General features: G+C 40.9%; 2 protein-coding genes across 5 annotated transcripts; both read right to left on the bottom strand.

The window, feature by feature from the left end:
• Positions 1-388: 388 nt before the first annotated feature.
• Positions 389-7,104, bottom strand: chadla (chondroadherin-like a). The gene is made up of 11 exons (XM_040123763.1): positions 7,082-7,104; positions 6,535-6,693; positions 5,981-6,175; positions 5,640-5,795; positions 5,345-5,490; positions 4,895-5,133; positions 4,417-4,682; positions 2,740-3,076; positions 2,264-2,616; positions 1,051-1,217; positions 389-736 (listed from the first exon to the last, which is right to left on the bottom strand). The coding sequence occupies exons 2-11, from the start codon at positions 6,691-6,693 to the stop codon at positions 427-429; spliced, it is 2,328 nt and encodes a 775-aa protein (XP_039979697.1). The 5' UTR covers positions 7,082-7,104; the 3' UTR covers positions 389-426.
• Positions 7,105-7,887: 783 nt separating this feature from the next.
• rangap1a (RAN GTPase activating protein 1a) lies at positions 7,888-17,692 on the bottom strand. 4 transcript variants are annotated; one of them, XM_040124176.1, is made up of 16 exons: positions 17,373-17,692; positions 16,400-16,519; positions 16,118-16,245; positions 15,804-15,863; positions 15,463-15,642; positions 15,167-15,301; positions 14,606-14,764; positions 13,033-13,146; positions 12,664-12,763; positions 12,482-12,566; positions 11,615-11,762; positions 11,124-11,240; positions 10,790-10,895; positions 10,177-10,265; positions 9,900-10,021; positions 7,888-8,544 (listed from the first exon to the last, which is right to left on the bottom strand). In XM_040124176.1, exons 1-16 carry the CDS (start codon positions 17,413-17,415, stop codon positions 8,463-8,465), a joined length of 1,788 nt encoding a protein of 595 aa, XP_039980110.1. In that variant the 5' UTR covers positions 17,416-17,692; the 3' UTR covers positions 7,888-8,462. The 4 variants fall into 4 exon arrangements, with proteins under 4 accessions (XP_039980110.1, XP_039980111.1, XP_039980112.1 ...); XM_040124177.1 differs by having other exon boundaries at positions 17,527-17,692; XM_040124178.1 differs by having other exon boundaries at positions 17,533-17,692.
• Positions 17,693-18,141: the final 449 nt, after the last annotated feature.

Below are 18,141 nucleotides of genomic sequence, written 5' to 3'. Positions count from 1 at the left end.
TATATTGGCATGTATATTAGCAAATACACATTTCTTTTTTCATCCATTATCTGTTGTAGTTTTTTTAGATGGCCTTGACAGTCTAGACTAAATGATCAATGGGACTATGTTGACTATGTCGAATCTTATAATTGTAAAATGTACTGTACATCTCCTACGTGATTGGGAAGGGAACTGGCTGGGAACTCAGGTTGCTTCTTTCTTTTCTTTTCCATTCTTTCTCCTTTGCTTTTTGCTTTGTTGTGTTTATTACACTCAGATAGGAAAGAGTGCATCTAAAATACACACAGTCTCGTAACCTGAAGAGCTTTAATTAAAAACAAAAAAGTATCTTCACACTTAACTGCAATAACAAACTCATTAACATGATGACTGGACTAACTGCAAAAAACAGGAAACTGACTAAATTCAATTTGTTATGTTCACTTAATACAGTGTCTTCTTTTTCTTTGCCACTTTTGGTGCCACAAGTTTCTTCTGAGGTTGGTTCCTGGCTGGTTTGGGCAGTTTAGCTTTGGGCTTTGGAGCTGCAGCTTTGACCTCTGAGGCCTTCGAAAGGCTGGGTTTGGGTTTCTTCACTTTTGGAGGTCTGGGGTCCACAACGGCATCCTGATCTGGAGGAGAGCCGCTTTTTGGACATGACGTGAAGACCTGGACATCCCTGACCTTCTGACCCCTGAGTTCAGGAGGGTGACCACAGGTGGCGATCAACTCCAAACTCACATTCTCCATCCACCTGGGGCACAGATACAAAGTGACAGAGGAAGACAGAGTATCAAATAATTATTATCAATAATGTAGCTTTTAATAACAGTTAATCTAGGTCCAGTAGCAGTGCTAAAGAATACCTAAGCAGTAATGATGCAGGTACAAATAGATCTATCTACCAGCTGTGCAACTCTGCTGCCACAATTTTAAAAATACTTACTTACACTTAAATTCATTTACTAATAACGGCTCAAGTTACTTCCAAAAGAAGTAACTTGTTTGGCAAACTTTCTTTGCCAAATGATTTGTAAAACCTCAATTCCAGCGACACTCTGCACTAACTTGCGTAGGTGTAGCAGATCACAGTCACACAGCAGGGGGTTGTCCTGCAGGTCAACCACCTCCAGGCCAGTTAGTGGGCTCAGCTCAGGAAGCTCCCGCAGCTGGTTTCCTCTCACAGTCAGAGCCCTCAGCCCTGGGCCCAGCCCCGCCAGAGCATCAATGGACATCTGGACAGCAGTAGAATTTAGAGAACTGATCAGTAATAAGTCCTGCTTTTTTAGCTGTTAACACAGATATAGCCTCAGTGTACTGAGTAATATTAATATAATACTTTCACATACAATCACATATAGACTAAATCCATAACCTTATACCACACACACACACCCCTTACCTTATAATGAAATTATAGGTATTACACCTCTTAGAATCAACTTTGCAATCAGAAAAACTGTACTGCCCTCTCATAGAGCTGAGTGCTACACAGCCACTCTGCTTCCTTGACCCTTGTCTGGAGGATAATAATGTCCTTCAGCCAATACAGTCAGGTCTTAGGCCTGGTCATAGTACAATGACTGCTTCAACTGCTGTTGTGGATAATACCGTTAACCTTCTTGATAAAAAGCAGTATACTGTGGCACTCCTTAAAAATCTGACCAAGGCTTTTGATATTGTTTATATTGATATTTTATTAAATAAGCTGCTCTCCATTGGTTTTGATGAAGTGCTTTAACATATACTTCCCCTGGCAGCATTGGCTGTGTTTTTTCAACAAGATAATCAGGTCTCAATACCTACATTTAGTACTTGCAAAATATGTCTTCATGGTGATTTCCGAAAAGCATGTTAAGGCTTAAAGAGGGTTATGTTTGGGGGCATGTTTGCTTGACTGACAGGTATTGGATATCACTCTCAACACTCTCTGGTGTTTGACACTTTGTTGTCCCTATTCACTTCGACCCTTTAAACTTAATTTGGACTTTCAGGCTCCAACAACTAACAAAATGGCATTAAGCATACCCTCTAAGTCCATTCTTAAAGAGTCCCATTAGCAACTTACTGGTGAAATCACAGTCCCAGTCTCCACATTTCTCTACAGGTTATGATTACATCAAATATTGGTCCTGGTAATAACAACAACAGATTTTAAAAAAACAAAAAGATGTAAAGAAGGTGTATTCAGAAATGGAGAGGTGGTGGGATGAACAAAGAAGGAGAAAACATAAACATGATGCAAAGGACACTTCAGAAGGGCTGTTATGGTCTCTTGTACCTTCTCCATGCCCATCGTATCCATGTAAAGCCTCTTCAGACTTTGGGATACAGGCTGGAATGTGTTCGGTCCCACCCAACGAATTGAGTTGTGAGATAGGTTGAGCTCCTCAAGATTAGGGGCCTCGGTCAGAGCATGAGTAGGCACCTCTTTCAGCTGATTTGAATCCAGGTGAAGTGTACCTAGGAAAGCTGAATTCAGAGCACCCTTTGCAATAGCAGTAATGGTGTTATTGGTCAAGTATAGTTCCCTTAGTCTAGGGGTTACTGAGGACAGCAAACCAGCAGGCTCTAGTTTGGAGATGGCATTTCGTTCCAGGTGTAACACAAACAGACTTGGTAGGAGTGCCAGAGCTACCAGAGACACACAAAGAGATAAAAAATATCCATGTGTTAGATTCCCGTGTTTAATACATACCATTTAAATTACTGTAACTGTAATTCACACAGCCAGACTTGATTTGACAAACCACTGACCTGATCCAGGGAACTGTGCCAACCGGTTCCCCTCCAGGTAAAGGTAGGTGAGCTCAGGGGCTCCAGCAAAGGTTCCAGGGTCCAAGGATGTGAGGTCATTGTCAGACAGATACAAATAAAACAGGTTTTTCATCCCCCGAAAGGCACCGCCTACGATTTCGTGGATTTTGCAGAACTCCAGGTGAAGGGAAACAACTTGGCTGGTTCCTGGGAAGTTGTTGGATGGAAGGTAATGGAAGTGGTTGCTGCGGAGGTCGAGCAGCTGTGTCTTGCTGGGGAAGCCTCGTGGAACTTTGGTTAGACCCCGACCCTCACATGTGGCATGCTGGGCTTCAATCTGGGAGCAGTCAAATCAGAATGGAATATTATAACAACATGCATTACTGGGATTTATGAACAGTGGTGGACAAAGTATTCAGATATTTTACTTAAACCTTAAATCGATTTTTTGGCCACTTGGGGGCAGCAAGTTGTTGTGAATTTTGACATGTTACCACACTTTCAGTTAATATGGCAAATGTGTTAGCAAACACTTGCCTATTAGAATGCAATATTAGTATTCATTTGAAGTTGTGTTTCTGGCCAGCTGATGAATGTAAGTTCATTACTCACACTCTTTTTAGCTGTGTTGGGTGTCCACCATCTCCTGAGGAAAATATCTGACCCTTTCGCTGTTAAATGCTCCACTGTTTTAGCTAGTTACTAAATGTGTCTTTCTGCTGTTTGGTGCTGGGAAGCTAGTGAACAGTGGGTTTCTAAGAGCTTTTTTTTTTTTTTTTCAGCTGCCTGCTGCAGCAGAAAACGATGCTATGAGAGCAGTGAGAGTGAACTAAAACTGTGAAGTTGCAGGCAGAAAACCCAAACAGTGAGCTAAAAGATGCTAAATGGGTCTGTAGAGCTGAGAGGAATTGAAGAGGGGGGGTGACAGTTTTCCCACAGTTCATCACTATGAGTGACCAGATTCACATACAAGTAAACGTGTGATCCAGTGTTAATATAAAAATATTGATTACAGCTGCTTTAAGTAAAAGTAGCAATATCACAATGTAGAAATACTTCATTACAAGTAAAAGTCCTGCATTTAAGTTTTTCTTAGTGTGAAGTGTAGAAATATTATCAGAAGCTGATTCATACTGTTAGGTAGTTTAATCCATTCAATTTATAAAACATATATATATATATATATATATATATATATATATATATAATCTGAAAAGCCACTAGTAACTACAACTGTCAGATAAACATATTGGAGTGAAAAGTACAATATTTCCCTTGTAGCATAAAATGGAAAAGTACATGAAAATACCACAAGTAAATGTACTTAGTTACTTTCTACCCCGCTGATAAATATGAAAACTAGTCTACATACGTTTTTATATGTGCTATCAAAAAAAGATGGTTTTGAAACTGTTTTCTCCATACCTTCGGTATCCAACAATGTTGACAGTCCAGTTATTTTAGTAACTTAATCTAAAGATGTGACTTTTAGCACACTCTGTATGTACAGAGCCAGAGAACCTCAAATAATCCTTCCTTCCTGTTTCCATTTCTCAAAAAAAGCAGCTAATGTTGGAGGGGGACTACTCCTTAACACAGCACACAAAATCTGCCCCACAGAAGTGAAATATTGTTTCTGTCACGAGTACAGTCCACACAAACCCCAAAAACACTCACATCACAGTCACAGTTAACTGGACACTTGACTTTCTGCTTGGGCTTGGCGGTGGGTGGGGAGCTTCCTATGCTCAAACTGTCCTCCTCCAATTCCTCCTTCAGCATCTCCCCCCTATTGTGGCAGCGCAGATCCACAGGAGCCACTGCCTGCAGTAGCTCATCTGAGAGGTGAGGAGGTCCAGCACAGGCTCCCAGCAGCTTCACACCCCCAACACTCGCCCACTCTCTCATGGGCCGCATGTAGCAGTTACAATAGATTGGGTTACCTTTAAGAAAATTGATGATCAGGATGTATTAATTACATATTGCATATTCATTCTTCCTAGTTCTTTACCTAAAGTGATAATTTTCTTGCCCAGATAAAAACCATACATTTCTTACCTAAACTTCGAGGTTAGGATGTAATGAAAACCTTTAACTCTCACAGCACTGCATGTCTACATTTGTGTGAATGAAAAATGTCAGAACACAGTTGTACCAGTCAAGTTGAGGCTGGCCAGCTCCTTGGGGCCTGTGAGGGGCTCCAGGTAACGAAGCTGATTGTGGCTGAGGTCCAGGTGGGAAAGGAAGGGGGCGCGGGACAAAGCCTGGTCTGACAGGTCCTGAAGGGACATGTGGTCCAGGTAGAGGTGTGTAAGCTTTGCCATGGAGACAGATTCTTCCCCGAGGTAGGCCATGGGGTTGTGGCTCATGTCCAGGTGCGTAACCTCAGGGAGTCTTTAAAGGGAGAAGAGAGTAAAGTAAAAACCTGAATGACACATACGACCTCCATTATTGGAGGTATTGCTGTTGAATATTTGATTATGTGCAATTTCTTTCTTTTGCTGCCTCTCAAAGGGAGTGCCTAAGAGTTTTCAAGTTCTCTCTTACTGTAAGTCTTTACAATCTGATAATACAATGCCCATAATAATCTTTCAGATTGTCCCACCTCGTCATGGTCTGAGTAGGGAAGAACTGCAGCTCATTGTGGCCCAGGCTGAGGCGGCTAAGGGTGAACAGGCCAGCGAACGCCTCAGGGGCCAAGTTATTCAGGGAGTTATGGCTAAGACGAAGCCACTTGATGTTGTGCAGGCCCTGGAAGAGGAGGCAGACTATCGTGGGATCCTACTGCCGTACATAATGAGTAACTGTGGAGCAGGTATGCAGTATGTGTATGCAGAAGCATTTGTATCAGTGTCTGTGTTTGTGATGATAGAAAAGTCAATAACCACAAGTCTGAGTACCTGGAAGGCCATGTTGGGGATGTAAACCAGCTGGTTGTGGGTGAGGGCCAGCATGTTGAGGAAGCCAAGCTGTGTGAAGGCTCCAGGCTGGATCTCCTCCACACGGTTATGATCCAGATGCAGCTCCTTCAGGGAGGAGAGGCCATCAAAAGACTCCTTCAACAGTCCGGTCAGTGGAAGTGCACAGAGAGAGGGAGGGAAAGAGAAAATGAGAGAAACTCATATCTCTATAATTTTTCAAATGCTAAGGAAACAGTTTTAAAAGTGTCAGTGGTGCAGTTTTTTTGACCAAAATATCAACTCAGTCTTTTTGGTGTTGCAGTTTTGCCTTCTCCTCTCACCTGGTAAAGGATGTCAATTTTATTGTAGGCCAGGTTTAGGGAGACCACGCGGCCCAGGGTCCGGAAAGCACCCTCCTTCACCTTGATGATGTTGCAGCGCTGCAGATTGAGGTGGGTGAGGTAGGGCGTGAGCACAAACGTCCCCCTGGGCAGCACCTGCAGGTTGTTATTCCTCAGGTCGAGTTTCACTGTAATCTGTGAGGATAATACAACTGAATGGAGGATGTATCTGAGACAGCGGTGACGCATAATTTAAGGACAAGACTGAAATCAGAAGGAAGGCACTGAGTGGAAGCATAACTTTCTGATACTGGTATGTACATCTATGCAGCCAATTAGAGCAATACATTAACTACTAAGCCCTTGAGCAGTATGAATGGCATATAAAAGGTCTTAAAAAGTAAGTAATTTTCCAGCTCCCTATTGGATGGATAGATTTAAACATAAGAAACATTTGTAAAATCACCAGTCTACAGCTTTCATCCAGTGTTCCTTCCTCAAACAGTTGTGTGAAGTGAAAAGGAGGGACTACACTTTACATTTGAATTCCTCACCTCATCTATAGTTGGGGGAACCACCGTTAGGTTCTTGCCAACGCAGGCAACTGTGAGTTTGGCGCTGTCACAGCTGCACACCCTGGGACATTTTCCTGCTTCCACGGGTAAACTTAGTGCTAAAATTAGCACGAAGACCGCAGCAGAGAAAAAATGCATCTGTGCCAGTAAATCATGTGTTAGGAGTAGGATATTGAAAAGTCGAAAACTCCTCACAAGTTGGGCCCTTTAAAAAGCCCTTTAAAGAAAAAATAAAATGGACGCTGAACCGATAAAATTACTACTTGTTACTACTTAATTTCTTGAATTTGGCTTTCTCAATTGCAACAAACTAACTTTATATTAACATTGCTTCTGTGCTTTTTTATTTCTAAAACATATAAGTACATAAACATATTAGTGTTGGTTGTCAAATACTGTATTGACTACTCAATATCTTAAATATGAACTTGAACCACCAGTGTTAACTCATCAGTTGAAAATCACTCATGATACAAATAAAAAAAATTTAAAAAATGATTTAAAAAAAAAAAAAAAAAAAGCTTACCCTTATGCAGAATGTCAAACAGTCACAGCTTGGTCGGTAACACGAATGAAAGGATTGTATATGAATCTGCCAGTTTAAGGTTAACTTATCTGCCCGTGACTTCTTTTAATTTCTCTCCGAGTGAGTCCAGCCCTTACAGTCTGGGTTCCGGGAGGCTAACAAACAAGGCTTTGGTAAATTCTCTCATGGTGACCCCTGATCCCTGTGCCCCCTCACTGCAAATTAACACCTTCGCTTCACATTTTCTGTCCAGTTAGAGGACGGAACACTAGAGGGCAAGCAACTGTATTGCATTTGCTGACTATTCTTGGTTTGTACTACAGGGCTATTTACTTCTTCGACTCCAAGACTTTACCTCTTAAAAGCTTATCTTTATTTTTGTATATAAATTTTGTATGTAAATAAATGAATAAATAAAATAAAATTTATATGCATTAATATGCAAAGACTGTGAAAGAAATCCAACACTCAAATCAGCTTTATTTTTGCAACACAAATCCAAAATCTCTGCACCTTCTGCCTTTAATTGATTAGAGGCAGGTAAATACATTTAAATGAATTTCATCCCTTTTGATTGTTTTATTGTAGTTTACAGTCTTATTTTGATAATATCTACCACTCAATACATATTTAGTATTGTTTTTTGACCATATTTTTTGAATTTAATAAACATTTGAGATATTTATACATATCTATATCTATATCTATATAGATATAGATATAGAGATAGATATAGATATAGATATAGATATAGATATAGATATAGATATCTATATCTCTATAGATATCTATATCTCTCTCTCTCTCTCTATATATATCTATATCTATATCTATGGAACAGTAAAGGTAGATATGAAATAGAAAATGTACAACAGCTGAGGCTTTGAGTCCAGATCAATCCTGTTCAGAACTTTTCCAGTTGGCCCCCAAGTTTTATCTGTGCTTCAATCAGTCGTGCATCACTAACCAGGAGAAAACACACAGATCTTAAGGTATGGGGAGAGTGAGGCCTTTTCTTATTCACCAGAATACAAAGAGCAAAAACAACAAGTTGTCAGTGCTGTCCTGTGGTTATGAGTGTACTTGAAGTACTTCAAGAAGTCCACACCATAAGAGTATTGTCTACTTCAAAACACAAAGCATTCACTACCAGAAAAGGGTGTGCTGCTGAAGGACAGTGGTGACACATGGAAGTGCGCCTGAGTGGAGCCTCTTCTTCTCAAGTGCTGCTCTGCTTCATTTGCTTCAAATTTATGCTTGTTTGCTGGTTTCCTGAAGTCCATCAGTGATCAATCAAAAGTTCAGAGTGAGTGTGTGTGAGTGTGTGTGAGTGTGTGTGAGAGTGTGTGTGAGTGTGTGTGAGAGTGTGTGTCCACAGTCCTCAGCTCTCAGACCTCACTCTCTGCAGTGTTGACTGGAGGCTGTTTCTGGCATTGCCACATAACTCCAGGGCCTTGTTGTTTCTGTGAATGACAAACACACAGGGTTACGGACAAGTGTATACACACACATCCTGAAATTATTCAAATAAATTATATCTTTTTATCCATTAACTTAATATTTTCGTGAGGGGTAAATCTGGTAATATTCTGGTATTTTTCCTTTTGTCAACAAATCCCCTGAAACACATAAACCAACAATGAGCTGATCCACTCATATACTAACAAGTATTGTTTGTGTAGCCACAGCTCAATATAGCTTATTATTCTGTGCAATAAAGCTCCATTGGTCCCAAAAACCACATCAGTGAGCCACACAATAGCACATGTTCCTTTGTTACAATGACCACGGCTGTTGTAGTTTGAGTCAATCCCACATACACCATCTTGCTGCTGTAAATACTCAGTAGAGCAACAAATGTGCTTTAATCTACAGCTGAAAATAGTCCCCAACAAATGTACTATTTACTTCTGTCACACCTGTAACACCTTATCAGATCTGAATTAAGTTACTGCTAGTGAAAACCAAACATTTCCTACTGCCACTGTTTCACATTAAAAGCATTCCACTGCCAAAATGTATGTGTTTGGCTTTTATTGTGAAGCACTCACAGGAAAAGTACTTTTCACCAAGGTTAGGGCTGACTGCAATCATCTATCAAAAAACGCATCCGCAAAACAAGACATGGTAAATTTTTGCCTTTTTTGGACAGGTGATCAGTTTTAAATACTGCATGAAGGTAATGGAACAGGAAGGAAGAGCCACAGTGAGCTGTCAGATGGAGAGCTGCAGGCGACAGACTGCATACCTCGTCTCCTCAGGAGGGTATCCAACTTGTTTTACTGTGCCCTGGAAAAAGTCCAGTTATTGACTGACTTCTTTATTAAAACAATATGAGTTTGTTTGGCTGCACTGTAAACAGAGACACCAGTTGTTTATCTGTTGTATTTCTGGCAAAGTGCTCAGTGTTTGCTGCCCCCAGAAATCTGGGACCTGTAGTATTAAGCCACAAATACCGTTACCACGGTAACCACAGTTGTTCCTAAATTAACCAGAACTGAAATCTTGAGTATTATAACCGTTAGGGTAAATTACCATAAAGACATTGCCTTCATTTATGTCCTAGGGGCAGAAACTTCAACACCTGTTGATTTAAACTGAAGGGTTGAATTCTAAAAATATTCAAATAACATGAAGTTAATTATCCCATTCCACCCCAAAAATAAGCAATCACCGGAGTGTGTCCACCACTGTCACTAAGTGCACCAAGTGCAAAAACATTCATTTATGTGCATCAATTCCTGAAGATAGGATCGTAATTCTGGTAGTCTGTACCTGCAAGCTGCCTGCTGATTGGCTCATTCTGTCACGTCCTTACCGGGACATGAAGGCCTCCAGCACGGCCACGTTCTCTTTGGGGAAGTAGCCTTGTCGAACAACGTGCTCCAAGGCGTGGAGGTGACCAGGAACCACAAGCACAGGTTTCACTTTGTCCTCACTCTGAGCAGCCAAGAGGAAAGGGCACACGGATGGACAATGGACAGGAAGACAAACGAAGCACAGATGGGAGAGGTCAGGAAAGAGGAGTGTTTAAGAAGCATGGAAAATGCAATGAAAAGACAAAAGTGAGAAATGCAGGTGCAAAATAAGCATACCTTGATAAGTCCAAGCAGCACTAACAAAGATGATACAAAGCTGTAGCCTTGGAAGGAAGGAGTGGCAAAAGCTTTCTTCAGAAGGGCGTCTGTGAGGGGTGAAAAAAAAAATATTTTCAAATACTATCAACAAAAAAGAAATTAAGAAAATGGCTGCCCTGTTAGCACAGACTCTTAAAGGCTAAAGTGAAGCATTACAGGAAAAATACAACCTCAACATTTTAAAATATAATGTGTAAAACAATCTGACCAGAATTTCTCAGCATGTTTGGTGCTTTCGTAGCAGAGGACAAGACAAAAAAGATTTTTAAAAAAGCAGAAGCTTTAATAATAGACCATAATGCAGTTCAGCTACTAACATTTTTTTTGCTTTTGGTCAAGTGTACAGTGAAAGGAAATAGGAAGAAAGGGGAAGATGATGAACCGGAGCTGTCTATGGTTATATTTAAAGGAGTAGTTCAACATTTACAACAAAACCACACTCGTATCTGTCAGATCAAACACTTAAACACAAAATAACTACAAGACATTGAAAGGCATAAAATAATATGTAATGCTTTGAGGTTTCCTCCTCATCAGTCAAGCGATTTACAAGGGGTACGAAGTGTCTCACCAATACTGTCCAACACTGCATTCTTAACATCAAAATTCTCCTCTTTGTACACAGATGCAATCTTGAGGAAAGCTTCAGCTGTTTTTGTAGCATCTGATACATCCACCTAGACACAGAGAATGGAACACAGATTCACTGAAACATTACCTGTTTGTTTGCATCAAGTAAGCACACAGGATACATTTTAATGTAACATCTCAGCGAAAATGTCCTTAACTGTAGCCCGAGACATTTCTTTTAGCCTTTAGTACCTCTCATAAACAGCTCGATGCCGTTCTGTGAGTTAAAACTTATGCGTATGTGGATGTATTTGTGGAATCATCCCAGCGTTTACCTGCTGCTCGATCAGCAAAGCTCTCTTGGCCCCAAGTTTGAGTAGTTTGTCTGGGGACGGAAAGCTGAGGAAGGAGGAGACATCTGGGGGCCGGGGTGCTGATGCAGGGGTGGACAACTAAAAGTGGAAGAGGAGAAAAAAGAAAGTCAACTAACAACAACCACAACACCAAACAAACAGCTTCTGTCGCCTTTATGGTGGACTTAGTGTCACCTATTCAATTCTGACTGGTGTTGTGTAAAGAGATATGGACACGTCAGCAGTATAAATATAGCAACATATGCTCCTAATTAAGCATTAGCTAATTATGCTCAGCAGCTATTCATTGCAGCTGCTGCATTAAATTCAGTGTATTAGGTGGAATTTTAAACTTGACTAAACTTATTTGTGTGCAAGTAATTACTTTTTGCTTAACATTTGCTTTGATACATACTCTTCTTATTAGGCAGTATTTTATGACTGGTCAGGTTATAATCACACATTTATCTGACCTTGTTGCCACTGCTTTCTTCTTCCTCCTCTTCTTCTTCTTCTTCTTCTTCTTCTTCCTCTTCCTCTTCCACTTCCTCCTCCTCATCATCCTCCTCCTCGTCATCATCTTCGTCCTCCTCGTCATCCTCTGGCTCACCTTCGTCATCACTGAGGCAGATTAAAATCACAGATCATTAGTGAGGATTTTGCCATGGGATGAGATGCATGTTTTGATTATGATATTTGATGAAATCACTCAAGAAGTCACTGTAGGGCAGATTGTATGTGCTGGAGATGTGATGCTGCAGACACTTAAAGTGTATGTATCAAACAGTAGAGCGGGCTTTAAAAAAAGTACAGATGAGATTTACACAAGCCACAACGAAGGTTGGAGAAGGTGGAAAAAAGCAACGTGAATTAACATTTAATCTGAAGAAGTCTCAGTGACTTCAGATAGAGTATACAGAGAGCAGCTTACAACCAAGGTGAAGACAGGTCGTTGACCTGCTTGAACTAGAAGATCCATGGTGATGGTCTAAGAAATTTGCCTGTCCCAGACAAATGGCATATGTTTTGTTGTATGCACTAGGCTAAAGGCAAAACTGGATTACTGCAGACATCTTGGCTTGATTATCTTCAGTTGGTTTAATGTGGACTTCTCATGTCTTTGCTCTGGTTCTCTCTCACAGTCCAAACACAAAACAGGTCAAACAAACTGGAGACTCTAAACTGAGTGTATTGTCTATGTGTGCTAGCAGACTAGCATCCTGTCCTGCTTATCACATAGTGCAAGCTGGGATAGGCTCCTGGCCTCCACAACCCAAAACAGGACAGACAGGTACAGAGAAAGTATAGATGGATACAGGAGCTAAAAAGGACATGATTACCTGAGTGATCCTAGAAGCTCCCCCATGTTCATGCCTTCCATGGTGTCTTTCAGAGCTTTGCAGCCATCATCTCCAAGACAGTTACCTGAAAACCAAAGAGATCATGCAAAATTAAACAAAAGAAAAATTAAACAAAAAGAAAATCCAGAAATAACGCCAGTTAGTTCTTTGCAGGTTTCTACCATTTAGGTCCAGTTTCTCCAGCTGGTCCTTGTCCTTTACTGCTTGTGCCAGAGCCAGAGCAGCTTCCTCTGTGATCTCACCAAATGACAGATTGAGTTCCTGTTAAAAGTAACAAAATATTTACTCTGCAAATAGGAGAAATGTCAAAAACTAAGAAAAATAGGGAAATGACGACCTTTCAGAATAAATTTAGGATAGAAATTACTGAAGCCTACAGGTGTGTGTGACCATGTTTAGTCTGGCTACTTATGCTCAGTCACATCCAGATTGTCCACACACATGCGCAACTATAGCTCTTTGCCAACAAATGATTATTCTGGGAGACGGCTCAGGTTTGATTTGGGCCAGTAAGTAAAGTACTCACTCACCTTGAGGATTGGGAATCCCTCCGATACACTTTCTGCAATAGCTATGGCCCCAGCTGGCCGCACCAGACAGTCTCCAAAGTTTATCACCTGGATACTGCGGAGGTGTTTCAGGGCCTGTGAAGGACACAGACATTATTTGCTAAAGCTTCACCAATTTCAAACCCTGAGAAGAGAATTATGAGTAAAAGTAAAAGTGATGGTGATGGACAAATTGGTGGATAATTTATATAAAAAGAAGACTAAAATCTCGGCTCACTGAATTCTCAATTTTGATCTCATACCAGAACCTAACTCCATCTCCAACACAGATATAAAAGAACAACACATTTTTAATTCCATATTTATTTATATTTAGAGCTCTACTAATCCCTATTTTACATAAACAAAGGCTCAAATGACTACGCACAATATGAGAGGGGTCACACACAATGACAAACCCTCTGAGAATTATCACCAACACTGTACAACCTTTTAGCAGAGCTTTTTATCCTCTTTGAGCTCACTGTTTTGAGTTTTGGCATGCTAGCTCCACTCTCATTAACCCCTTTTTTTGGCACCAGCAATCAGCACCAAATGGCAGAGGGACCAAAGCCCTTTTCAGTCATGTAACACATGACATTGCTGGCTTCATCTGTCTGTTAAAGGGATGGCTCTATGTTATTCAGACACAGGGGTTTGGGAAATGTTAAAGACTTTATGCATCTATAACAGAACCTTTGTGGAAAGATCCACAATGATATATAGCCCCTGGTGTACAAGAGGGAAAAGGGGCGAACTCAATAGTAACAAGATGAAGGAAGAAAAGTACTGTGTGTTCTCTCACAGGCTCCAGTGATGCATTTTAAAACCTATTCTGTTGTTGAACCCTTAATTAATGACCACTGCAAGTTTAAATGATGCCTACTCCACTTCTCCCCGTGAACTCCTTAATCATCATCCTATCAATTTTAAGATGGAGATTTCTACTGCCTATTTTATAAAGTCTGAAAGAGCACAAGCATGGAATGACAAGACATTAAGTTAGGACTCTCATTTTTTTTCTATTTACTGCAGTACTAGGTTTTATATTACCTTGCTTGCCCCACACTGCGAGGAGAAAAACATTTTTATAGACTGATAAACCTGGTGAAGAAAGTCAAACCTTTAGCAGCTTAATGCCCACATAAATTCATCAGAATTTGGTGGAGACAAAGAAGAGTAAATGTTGGACTTTAGTTAATCCAGTGGCCAAAAAAACAACTCCAAATGAATACTAATGAGGCTATGAGTCTGCTGGATGTGTGCTACAAAAGTGCTGAATTAAGAGTCAGAATACTTTTGTAAATGACAGATTACAGATTCTGATTTTCATTTTAAAGATTTTCTAAAAACACATTTTCACTTTGTCATTATGAGTTACTGACTGTAAACTGATGGGCAAAAATTGCAATTTTATCTACTTAAAATTAAATCTATAACACAATAAAGTGCACAAAAGGTGAAGGGGTCTGAATACTTTCTGATGCCACTCTATGTAATGGTTTGCCATCACATTCACCAACAGTCATGAAAGAAATCTCAGATGTCTCCGTACCTGAGCCATGGCGATAGCCCCCTTCTCAGTAAAGGTGTTGTCATTGAGGTTGAGGAGGCGGAGTCCTGTGTTGTGCTGCATGGCTGTGGCCAGGGCTGTAACACCAGGGTGATTGATGCCATTCTGTGGCATGTGGACCTCCTCCAGGCTGCCGATCAACTGAGAACAAAAACCGCAGTCATAAGATTACTCTGCCTGCCCAGCCACACAGCATTTTCACACAGAGAACGGCGGCAGTCTACAATAACAGACTCTTACAGCTCTGACGAACTTAGATCAAGTAGTCAAAAAAACCATCTGACAATATGAGCTGCATTGATATAAACTGGTCTGAGATGAGTATTTGAAATTAGTTATGCAAAGTGTGCCAGGAAGGCAAGCTGCAGTAAAATATTGTACAATGATTTAAACTTGCTTGCTCAACAACTGTTCTGATGGAACAAAAATGTAGCGTGGCGATGTAGTATTTTCCCTCAGAGAACACTTTGTGGTGTTTTCCCAGCTCGCTCGGTCAGTCTACGAGTAAAGTGTTCAGGGCTCAAGGAGTAGTTAAACCTGCACCTGGAAAGCTTGAGCGAGGGCAGTGGCTCCATCGTTCTCAAGTCGGTTCCTCCCCGCAACAAACACCTTCAGGCTGAGGGGGGCACCCTCTGCACTGGATTTTTTATGACACTGGATCAATGAGGCAGCCAAGATCTGAGTACATAAACAGAGACCTGTTCAACTCTGAAATTCATCCATACATCAATGGATATACAATAACATTTAACATGATCTACACTTGTCAATTTTGTTTCTTTATTCCTGAAGGTAATTTTTTTCTACCAATTGTGACCGAAGTCATTCTTGTGACTTACCTTCCCCCCTCCGATGCCCATGCCACAGTTGTTGAGCCGTAGCTCCTGCAATGTGTAGCAGGCAGTGCTCTTAAGCAACTTCTCGATGCCCTTCACCCCATCGGGTCCAAAGGCGTTGTCACTGAGGTCTAAAACAGTTAGCCTGGCACCGGCCAGCATCACAGCGTCACCCAGTGAGTTCTACAGCACAAGGAGAGAAAGAGACAAAATAAATGGTAGGATATGCAGGGCAGCGTACCAAAACAAAGACAACTTGAGCTTTGACTGCAGTGAAAGTTACAGCAATACATTAATTCAGGAGATGGAAAGTGTGCAATATTTTAGTGGAGCACGTGCATTACCAGAGCAGGTGGGATCTCAGAGCGCAGGCGACCTGTGAACATGTCACTCCAGTAACAGCGCTGAAGGAAAGAGATTTAAATACGCAGTGTCAATGTCAGCCAAGAGACATTCCATGTTGGTTGGATAGAAAAAAGATTTGTTTTTGTATTTTTGTTGTTGTCCCTTTGGAATTATGGCAATTATATGGGCATTTTTAACTATTGTTCTAACTATGTTCATATTTATCAAGTAAAAATACCCAACATTTCCTAGTAACAGTGTCTTGACTGCAAGATTTAAAATGAAAATGGTCAAGAGGGTCAAGAGTAAACACCTTGAACTCGCTCTTCGTCTCTAGTGCCTTGGCGATGGCCTGTGCTGCCTCCACACCTACAGTGTTTCCCTCCAACCTCAGAGCCTGTAAACCCTCAAAGTCCTGGATCTCCCTTACCATCTCTTCCACTGGTGAGGGGGGACAGGGAAAGTGGATTATAAATTGAGAAAGTGACTGTAATTTAAATAAATTTTGCACTTAAGAGGGAAAACTGGTTAAAACCAAGACTTTAGTGTGTATTAGCAATCAGGCCTCACTGGCTTAATGACAGCTGACACTCACCTGACTGGGCATCATCCAGCTTTCTTCCCTGGCCTTTGTAGCTCAGCTCTCCTTCCTCTACTCCAGTCTGGGCAAGAGAGTCGGCCAACTGTGCAACAATGTCTGTCGCCATCTGGACATCTGAGGGAAAAACACATTATTTACAGTTTATTCTGCTTCCTAATAATCCTGGTTTATTTCTGCCCAGGGACAGATCTGGTTTCCTTTGCTCCACAGGAAGCACTTTTTTTTAGAAATTATGAACCAAAACACTGACCACCTAACAGAATGTAATTAAACTCCAAAACATGCAGCTATGTCTGAACGTTCTGGCTTTAACTAAGTCGGTTTTTTTCTGGAACGCTTAGTCCACCTTTATACTAGACAGAAACTGCTGAAAGCGTTGTTTTCGCTCGGGGGGGTCCACCCTACAATACTATTCGCATGTGCACGATATTACCGTGCGACTTAGATTTCTTTTATGAAAATACACATCTCATTGTATGCTGAAAACTATGGTGGCTGTAAATACTTAATCTTAAGTTAGTTTAGGGACGAATCCTGGAGCTCCTCTGTATAGCCTTACACTGAATTATGGCTGCGATGCTGTGACAGTGTTTTATGAAAGTCAGCCACTAATTCATTGTTCAGCTCGACTCACAAACATAACTATTCATGCTCCTTCAACACAGGACAGCCATAGGATTTCATATATATTGACTTCACGATTTACAGTCGTCAGGACTGAAAATTGTTTTGGGGTGGATTTTCCCTCGTCAGCAGCCGACAGCTAGCATTAGCCGAGTGCATTTAACGTTATGCTAACACACCTACAAGCACCATAACGGTGTGATGCCAGTTGAGCTGGTACGCTCATGGTTGACAACTGTCGGTTCAGTAACATACGAAAGGGTTCCTAGATACTTAATACCTTGACCCGGTGGTTATAGGATTATAAATGTGCCAAATGAGTCGGCGAGCTAGCACGGCTAACCTGAGACAGAGCGTGGCTGTACTCGGCCTCTCCGGTCCTTCATACGTAAACTGCTGTTAGCCTGACCTCTCTGCTCCTCCGTTTAAATTCGTTATTGAAGAAACTGTAATCCATTACTTAGTCTGCTCCCAAAAGAAACTGATAGCACTATTACCCATACACTGTCGTGCCGATTGAATCCAGTCAAGTCACACACTCCCGCTCGCCCCTGACGTTCAAAAACCGAATCCAGCACACTACCCGACGTGACGACCACAGAGCTGGGAGACAAGGGACTTGTAGTTCGATCGGACTACAACGGTGCGTTCCTGTGCCTCTCTAATGCAAGTATTCTCGCCAAAGCTTCTACATCCCGCCTGTGGGAAATACTGCCTGTAACATTGTCTCATCCTGGGAAAAAAAATAAAATAAAATATATAATATATAAAAATGAATAAATACAATGAAAGTAAAATATAAAATTTGTAGGTCTAGTAGGTTATTTAGCATGTTTTTTTTGGGTTTGTTTGTTTTTTTATTTTTTAAATTATTTATAATCTTTCTTTCTGTCAGATTTGACTGTTTTACACACAGAATAATTACTGACATTCTGGGAACAGAATAGTTGCCAGAATACATAGAATCCGTCCGTCAGGAAAAACTGGTCATATGGTAATATTGTATGGTTTTGGTATTTTAATTTATAGACAAAAATAGTAGACAAAAATATAGTTTTCTTAATTGCTTTGGTACATAAATGGTGTTAAAGTCTGAAATGAAGTGTGAACAT

Source organism: Xiphias gladius, chromosome 3, assembly GCF_016859285.1.
Source record: "Xiphias gladius isolate SHS-SW01 ecotype Sanya breed wild chromosome 3, ASM1685928v1, whole genome shotgun sequence".
NCBI classification, from domain to species: Eukaryota; Metazoa; Chordata; class Actinopteri; order Istiophoriformes; family Xiphiidae; genus Xiphias; species Xiphias gladius.
Note: the sequence above shows the minus strand (reverse complement) of the source record. Positions and strands in the feature narration are given on the sequence as shown.

Coding starts and splice junctions, on each gene's coding strand:
- chadla (XM_040123763.1), bottom strand. CDS start 6,693: ATGCATTTTTTCTCTGCTGCGGTCTTCGTGCTAATTTTAGCACTAAGT. Junction 4,683..4,894: donor GGCCAGCCTCAACTTGACTG/GTACAACTGTGT, acceptor ATTTTCTTAAAG/GTAACCCAATCTATTGTAAC. Junction 737..1,050: donor GATCTGCTACACCTACGCAA/GTTAGTGCAGAG, acceptor TCTGTGCCCCAG/GTGGATGGAGAATGTGAGTT.
- rangap1a (XM_040124176.1), bottom strand. CDS start 17,415: ATGAAGGACCGGAGAGGCCGAGTACAGCCACGCTCTGTCTCAG. Junction 12,764..13,032: donor AGGGATTCCCAATCCTCAAG/GTGAGTGAGTAC, acceptor TACTTTTAACAG/GAACTCAATCTGTCATTTGG. Junction 11,763..12,481: donor GAGCTTCTAGGATCACTCAG/GTAATCATGTCC, acceptor AATCTGCCTCAG/TGATGACGAAGGTGAGCCAG.